Source organism: Bacillus rossius, chromosome 6 (genome assembly GCF_032445375.1).
Source record: "Bacillus rossius redtenbacheri isolate Brsri chromosome 6, Brsri_v3, whole genome shotgun sequence".
NCBI lineage: Eukaryota > Metazoa > Arthropoda > Insecta > Phasmatodea > Bacillidae > Bacillus > Bacillus rossius.
Genome location: NC_086334.1, coordinates 3,275,160 through 3,284,211, shown reverse-complemented (window position 1 = coordinate 3,284,211; position 9,052 = coordinate 3,275,160). Strand labels below are relative to the sequence as shown.

Below are 9,052 nucleotides of genomic sequence, written 5' to 3'. Positions count from 1 at the left end.
CGTGAATAGCCATGGACGCCCACCACAGTGCCATGTATGTAAATAGTTAAATTTTAGAGCCATGTTTATGTTTATGTACAGTGAAAGACAATTTGTTCCTATGAATGTGTAAATAATATATAGTGTAAAATTGTTTTAGGTATAGATTCAAAACAAAGATATAGAGCCAAAAGAGACTCCAAAAGACATTACTAAAGGTTTTTTTTAAATTTTCCTTTTATATAAATAATGTTTTTACAATAACCATATCAGAAATGTATATATATATATATATATATATATGTCAACTTAAATTAGGAAAAGAGCACTGAGTGCTGGAGTGCCCTGTTGCAATACCAAAACTGTAAAGTGTACAAAATGTGACAATAAAAACCTATTGAATTGAATTGTCATAGGAAACCTGCTGTGTTCATCGGTGGTGTTGTCCATAATGCCTGTTTATTTTCATCGTTGGGTTCCCTACATTTACTTGTTTGTCTGCCTGCATTGTCTGTCATTGTTGAAACTGTATCTTCGTTGTTATCCCAATTGTGCTCGTCTGTGTTGTTATTATTATTATTTTTTTTCACGACTGAATTCCCTCCGCAGAATCCCTGTGCCGTGTCCGATTTCGAGTTTGGACGTGTTCGTCGTAGTTTTAATAATGTTCGCAGGCTTTCACGGCCATTGTCTGAAGTATCTTGGCTTATGGGTGGTAGCCGTGTCCTTGGCGAATAATTCAACCGACGTTTCGGTCGACATTGCAGTCGCAATCATCAGGGAGCAGTTAACCTACTCCAACCCATAGGAGCCAAGCTACTTCTGTCGTAGTTTTTGTTGTCCATAAACACCTGCTTATGGTACATCGTTGGGTTTATCTGTCTGATATACAACTTATTTACAACTTATCACAGAAAGTAACTAACATAAACAGTTTACCAGTAGTAAAAAAACAACAGTAAAACAAATGTTATCTTTAAAAGATTTGTGCAATGGGAGTGCATGACTTGATGTAAGTTTTTGGACATACGCCATTGCTAAGAACTTACATCAAGTCAGTAAAACAAATACTAATATAATATCAAATATACTCTCTGAAGGAATTCTTTAATTTGATTGATAATAGAGAAATTGAACAGTTAATTTGTTGATTGGACTTGTGATAACAGCTGCTTCATGTTTTGCATAAAGTATCAAGTATCACTATACAGTTGAATTGTGTAACATGTTCTGTATTCTTTTTTTGTAACTTGCATCACGTAAATATTAATGTCTGCACATGCATATTTGTATGTAAAGGGAACTACATGTGTAACGTGACAGGTTCTATATCCCGGAGCCTTGACTCCATGTGGGATCAACGGAACAAAAATACAAAATAAATAAATATAGCTGATTTAGGCTGGTTCTCTGTGGGTTTACGTATTCATAGGGACCGGAAAAATTCGCGGATTCAATGTCCTCTAGGATAGCCTCCATTATCCTCTGCATATGTCAAGTAAACACGCGTGTTCATTGGGTACTAAATTGTGAGGCGTCTCCACTGGGTAGCTTGCGATTCGACGCTTCTTTGGTCGATAGTCTCTAATTGGCCCAGAGAGCTGCAGTTAAACTGCGAGCCAATAGCAGAACCAGCAGAATTGTACACATGTTTGAATTTCAGCCTATCACGAAATGAATCCGCGAATTTTTGCGGTCTCTACGTTATTCAATTTCATATTTTTGTTAGTTTGCGTGTCTGCAGAGCTGCAATGGCGTCTGTCCAAGTAAGCACGGGGTCCGAGGACGGCGGCCTTGGGGCCCGCGCGACCCGCCCCGGCTCGGGTTCCCAGGGCGTGGCCGGGCGCGGGTATATAAGGTCCATCGCCTCCCGGAGGCTGCATCCGTCAGTGCTCCCAGACTCCCGCCAGCCGCACCCGCCAGCACCAGCAACTCCGCGCACGATGAAGGTGACCGTCTTCTTGCTTCGTCGCCGCCGTCGCCCCAGGGATCGTTCCGATATCATCTTTGAAAAATTTGAGCAATGGGAGTGCATGACTTGATGTAAGCTTTTGGACATACGCCATTGATAAGAACATGTATGTCTGTAGAAGAAAACTACAAAAAAAAAACCAAAAGAAAAAAAAAACACAAATTAAGCAAAACATTTCTGTTTCAACTGTTCTACTATATTTATTTTTTGGGTTCAATATTTTTGTGCTGTCATCATTTGTGGGGATTTTTTCGTTCTCTTAGCCCATTTTTCTTTGTTTTTCTTTGTTTGTTGACCATATTACTGTTATGGAATATTATGTGGTGTTTTATATCCTGTTGACAAAAGCAATTTTTTTGCTTAATTTGTGTTTTTTTCTTTTGGTTTTTTTTGTAGTTTTCTTCTACAGACATACATGTGCTTAGCAATGGCGTATGTCCAAAAGCTAGCTTACATCAAGTCATCGTTCCGATAGTTCTCTTGCGCATATAGCCATTCAGCCAAGTCTGCTAGAACTAACCTCTCACCGCTATCAGGCGATACTCATCAGGTGCCCGTAGAGAAAATTGGAGACATAACACAAAGCGCAAGAGAGCCATTTGCAGGAATAACTCTTGAGTATAAGCAATTATATACGTGGTAGCAGATAGTAGAGACAGGAACAGGAAGAATACAGCAATTTTTATTTCATCCATAAGTATTTCAAATTTGCCTTCGTTAGGGAAATAATCACATTTTAAGAGGTTTTTTTCTTCTTCAAAGATCATATCACAGAGCCTGTTGACAGCATTATTACAGTTGTAGTCATGCCCATTACTTAATTAATTACTAAACGCCAGTGATTTCATAGATATTCTCTGTTAGCTTCAGGGACTGCATTAACTTTATGTACGTTTGCCTTAACGAAACTAAATAACCAACATTAAAATATAAAACGGTTGAAACCAAGATAGCATCTTTTGGTTATTGTCTCTCTCTCTCTCTTTTAAGGCTCAGCATTCACGTTGGGCTATTGCTTTTTTTATTTTCTTTACTTATCCATAACTTCTGTTTCATTATAAAAGCACTGAATTCTCGTGTTCTTTAAAAACATTTTTATCGCAAATAAAGTGTCTCTTAGTTTTCCGTTATTTGTGAAATTCATATTTAAAAATTCTTTACCTGACTAATTGTGTATTGGCCACTCGACTGAAGTATGTTTTCTGTGTTTCTACGCCTGGGTGACGTTACGCAAATTTTCCCAATGATCGAATTACCGAAATATGTCCTCATCAACCAATAAATCTTGAGTCTTTGCCATTGGTGCCGTAAAGGGTCAAGCCGTCTAGCTACAGCGTAGCTGAATTGGAACAAGTACAGGCCCTAACTACTTTTTGGTTTCTGGGTTGAAGTCACGTCCGTGAAAATGGCACACCTGACGTTTCGGCATGAACCGGGGGACCTGAGGAGCTACGTCGACTATCGAATCATTGGATTACCAAAGCGAAAGGTTAAACTATACAATGAAAAGGGCTCCGATAAAAGCGAAAGAGACTTAGAAAAATTGCTGAAACCGGCTTTTGACGTGATTTTCGACAAAATAGTTTCCAGCTTGTTAAAATTCTTTTAACAGTTAATGCTTTAAAACTTTTCCTTTGGCAACAGATGGCAACACTGTGGTTACACGGTTCCGTTACAAGCGACTTCCCTTCCATTCACAAAATCACTCCTACCAACTGCCGTATACCGAGAACTAAGATGTTACACATCAATAATCAAACGTAAAAAAAATTAAAACGTCCTCCATAGGTGGCTTTTTAACGTATTCAAAGCGTAGCGTAGAAAAAAATTAAGCATTTACCTACTGTGAGATCTGAAACGCTACAACGCGCGATGGAAACTCCATTTCAATAGCTGTACGCGTGCTGTACGCTGTCTACGCGTGCCTGTCACAAAGGCGAAAATGCTTTCATTTAAAGTATGTAGGTCACCCTTATGCAAGACCACGTGGGACTTACTTTAATGTATCTAGGGAGAGCGTCTCTACGTATAATGCTTTGAACTGTGAGAATTATTCTGTCAGTAAATTAAGTATAGTTCAGAATGGGTATAATGGATTCCTCTTTCGATTCTCTAGATTAATCAAGGTTGTGTTTTCTGTTTGTACGCAGTGCTTATATACATATTGACATTAAGGTACTGTATACAAACACATAGTTGTACGTCTGACTTGTCTTTAAACGTAGGCTTTCGTGGCCAGTCATCAACTACTTCTTGGATTCCAGGTGTGTAATTTATGGTTCAAGGGCGTGGTGTACAACCCTTGAGGATGGTTGTAACAAGGTATGCTGAAACGTGGCCCCGATGAAATCTGAGCATGCCAGTGTCTGTCATACAACACTAGTAACGACTAGGGTTGATATTAAATAATAATATCAGGAATAACATAACACGGAAATGCAGCGCGACGTCACATAAAAGTACAGGCACTAAAGTACGTTAACATAGTCGTAATCTTGCCAGAAACTGCACGGAGCCTAGTCTTAGATATGTATCTAGGTATTGTTCCAGAATTCGTTCAAGTGTTGGCCATCTTGCGTGTATCTGCAGACACATGCGCTTGATACAGAGGCAGCAGCCACGGTAGTGTCTCGGTAGTGTCTCGGTAGTGTCTCGGTAGTGCTCCTCCAGAGGGCATGACGGTGTCCTGGTGTCCGCAGGTCGCCGCAGCCACGGTAGTGTCTCGGTAGTGTCTCGGTAGTGTCTCGGTAGTGCTCCTCCAGAGGGCATGACGGTGTCCTGGTGTGCGCAGGTCGCCGCAGCCCTGCTCCTCTTGTTCGCCGCCTGCGCCTCAGCCGGCCTGCTGGCGCCCAGCTCCTACCTGGTGCGCACGCCCAGCCTGGACAGCGCCGTCATCAAGTCGGACCGTCTGGGCGGCAACTTCGCCTACAGCTCGGTGGAGGGCCACGCGTACCAGGCCGTCAGCCCCGTGGTGCAGAGCGTGGTGGCGCCCGTGGGCGTGTCCTACACGGCGCACCAGGTGCCCCTGGGCTACGCCGTGCCCCACGCCTACCCGGGGGTCGTCGCCGCCTACCCGGGCCTGATCGCCGCCCCCGCCCCCATCGCGCCCCTGGCGCCGTCCCTGATCCCCGCCGCCATCGCTGCCCCCGCCGTGGTCGCCGCCGACGAGCCCGCCGTCGCCCCCGCCGCCCCCGCCGCCCCCGCCGCTGAGGCCGACGACACCGTCTCCGTGGAGTCCGCCTGAGGCCCTCCACCGCCACCCCTCCAGTCTTCACCTCGTCTCACCACCCCTCCAGTCCCGGCCGTGCTCATCACCAACTGCTCAATAAACAAACCTTTTTGTACTTAAACAACTGCACGTGTCTCATTTATGTCCATTCCCTTTTACTTGGCTTGATAAATCATTTTTACCATTAGCTAGCAAAACCATTCTTATAAAAGGGAAAGTTTTATTTAAAAGGAGTAACAAATCATAGGATGACTGAGAGTGAATATGGTGTAGTAGAAGGAAAGCAGTATAATAATCATGATAAAACAATTACAATTATGTCAATACGTACCTTGATTTGTGACTAGTATGGGCAGAACAAATTTATCCGGGAAAAGTTTTTTTCAGAAACTATATCGAGTGAATGCATATGGAATACTCGTTATTAGCTATTTATTGTAAATAATTTTAATTGAATAATTAAAGCTCGAGAAGGAGTGTTTTATTATAATTTTATACTAGCGATACAAATGCATTAAACTATGAATACTTTTTGGCTGTGTCAACCAGACTATGTAACGCATCATTGTTTCATAACAAAAAAATATTCTTAACTTTACAGCTTCACTTTAACAATGTACTTAATGCCCGCTTCGCTTGTTACTTAGTCAATAATTGAAAAAAAAAATGTGACGTGGGGAAATTTAATAGCAGGAGTATAGTTAGGTACAGCAAAGCTTGGTAAAAGCATAAACTGGTAGGACTGATGTAGTAAGCAAAGCTAACTTTTGCCTATGATGATGAGTGGTTTTACCAATTACTAGGTGTCGCGAGCATCAGTGATGTGCCTATGCTTGACAAGGCAGCATGATTAAGAGAAGGTTTACCGTTGCCTTCCGCGGAATGAAGGTAAAGAGAACATCACACACACCCAGTCCTGATCCCAGGGATAAGGTTTATGAAATCCCCTCCCAGCAGCCAGACTGCGCTGGCCACTGGACCACGTGGGCTGACCACCCCCTCCATCTGGTTCACAGCAAACTTGTTTTCCAATGTTTCAAAGGAATAGTTTTTTTGTCTTGTACGTGTGAGACTCATTTGCATCATGCACGCTCGCATTGCAATTAACTTTAAATATATATTCAATAATTATATTTATTTATCTTTTCCATCAAACGTCTTTTAAAATAAGTATAAATTTTACTCTCATATGTAGACAAAAATCGATAAAAACCCCAAATAATGTGCTTCTTTTTCTGGTCACAAGAATCATGAAGATCAACTCGTTTTGAGAAATTATGGAGGAGAGATATGAAACAAAAGACGCTAAATTGGTTTCAATAGATCCTACCTTTCTTCAGTACAATTTATTTTCTATTAATAACCAACTTTTTTCTTCCTTGAGGTAGAGATTAAGAGTTTTATAGTTTTACTACATTTGTAGTATTTCACGAAATTCAATTAAATACCAAACGCCAAAGCCGTCGCAAGAGGGGGGAAACTGTTTTGTTGCAACCACTGTTGACTTTAGGCACTCCACTAAATCGTGAATTAAGCCCTGGCGAAGATGAATTACGGCCAAGAAACTGCCGGGACCAACAGACGAGAGAGCCACACCAGAAGTTCCCCGAAGTTCATGCTCGCTGTTTTCCCCCGTTCTATCTCATTGTATAAACCGGTGTGGCATTAAATTTTGTGGTCGATTAGGATAGGTTAGTTACATTATAAATACTTTAAAACATTGTGGATGGTTGGTTATATTAGGTAAATATAGCTACATTAAAAATACTGTAAAATCATTTTATGGTTGCTTAGCAAATAACTTTTTAATATGTAGCTATCCAGCGCTAGGAAACCGTTTACATGATTTCACAGTATCTTTAATGTAGCTATCCTAACCAAATCAACCGTCCACAATGTTTTAAAGTATTTGTAATGTAACTAACCTAACCTAATTGACCATTAGTTATCATGAGTTACAATGAACAAACAAAAACACGAAGATGCACGATCGGGCGTTTTGCTCTCTCGTCTGTGAAAAGAAGGCTTCCCATTCACGATGTCAACAAATAATATTATTTCAAAGACAATTGAACGACGAAATTATGAATGGATGGTTACTTCCCCTGCTACCGTACAACAGCGCCACCAGCTTGAGACATTACAATGCCATCTCGTGTTGGCGACTTCTATAAGTATTATTTATATTCAATTGTATGAGAATAAACTAATACGTTAAATAATAAAGTTCATTTGTGTAATCTTCATTTTTCAAATAAAAATGCGAATGATGTCAAACAGCACTTAAATAATGTCATGTATTTTGTATTAAGGTGAAATTATTAAGTTATTCTAAAGATAGCTTTAACCAACGTAAATTAATGTGTTAGCAGTTAGTGTAAACGATAGCATAATCTTAGCTAAAAAGAAATAGTTGCGTGTTAAATTTTTTTTATTTGTATATCTCATGAAATGAAAAGGAGGTTAAGTATGATTTCATCAAAGTAATATATATACTCAGTCTAAAACATAAGTTTTTAAAATCAGATACTTGATTTATACTACAAATTAAAAGGTCTGGATATGACCACTAAAAAAAAAAAAAAAAATCTTCCTTATAAAATAAATATTTTATGCACCTGACACATTTATTGTGCCTATTTATTTTGCTACAATTTTTTGGAATTAATCCCATACTTTTCTTTCAAAGGCAAGATTTTAGCAATATTCTGAATACGCGAGCGAAGCCGCGGGTTATTAGCTAGTAAATAATAAAACTTTGTAATAACATTAGTTAAACTATCCTTTTATACTTAATAATTTGCAAGTCATCTAATGTGTGCAGAAACTATATATTATAATGAATTTTAACAAGGTGGACAGTATTTTGATAAAACTCTTCAACAATCAGGTCCATGCCGGGGTTTGGTATTTTTTCAAGTATTTTTGTCGTTTTTATCTGAGATTTTTCATTAAATAGTTTAACATTTCGCTCTGCAAATCGAGTGATTCGATATTCGACGTAACTGCTCCGGTGGCGAATTCTAGCGGCGGGCGAGGAACTACGCGTGAGTCTCGTTCAGAAATGTAGTTATCGATTTTGATATCGATCCATGCAATTAAAAAACATTTATTTATTCTTATTATTAGTGATAGCAATTTTCTTTATAAACTTTATTAAGTGTATTTATATAAGTGAAGTAATGTTCCAGCATGCAGAATTTATTTTCATTATAAATCAATATATTATTTTATAAATAATAACAATTATAAAATTAAAATAAACATTCAGTATATTTATTTATTGTCATAAATTAAAATGTATTTTAATTACTATACTAAATTAAATACTTAATTTTATACACATGTTTATATGAATATTTAAATACTGAGCATTTATTTAAATTATTTTTGTTACAGTAAATTTTAAAATTGTTCACTGTCTTAAAACAGAAGTAAAATTTGTAAAGTGATTTTTTTTACAACATTTTTCACGGTATATTTTTTTCCTTGCAAAATATTTATCGAATTTTCTTAGCGTCTACAAAACTACGATCGAAGTCTAACGACAATTAAATTGTGTTCAGATCATCTGGAATGCACTATAGTGGCATTCAACTGCATAATAGATGTATTAAGCTAATAGTTGCCTTTATTATATATTATCTAATCCCTGATTCTCATCACTTCGGCACCCTACAAGAACAATTTCCAATACGATCTCTAAGTGATAAGTATTTGTTTCCCTCTTAGATGGGCTCAGACATTAGTTTAAACATAGCTTTACTGAGAGACAACTGGATGTGTAAAGCCAAAGTGTTGGTTAGAGAACGTTTAAATGATTAAATGACTTCACGAATTAGAAGTTGTCGTGCAGTACATTGCGTACCTCA

General features: G+C 38.7%; 1 protein-coding gene across 1 annotated transcript; it reads left to right on the top strand.

Annotated features, from left to right (window-relative positions):
• The first annotated feature begins 1,874 nt into the window (after nt 1-1,874).
• Nucleotides 1,875-6,195, top strand: LOC134533490 (nematocyst expressed protein 3-like). The gene is made up of 2 exons (XM_063371015.1): nt 1,875-1,928; nt 4,743-6,195. Exons 1-2 carry the CDS (start codon nt 1,923-1,925, stop codon nt 5,193-5,195), a joined length of 459 nt encoding a protein of 152 aa, XP_063227085.1. The 5' UTR covers nt 1,875-1,922; the 3' UTR covers nt 5,196-6,195.
• Nucleotides 6,196-9,052: the final 2,857 nt, after the last annotated feature.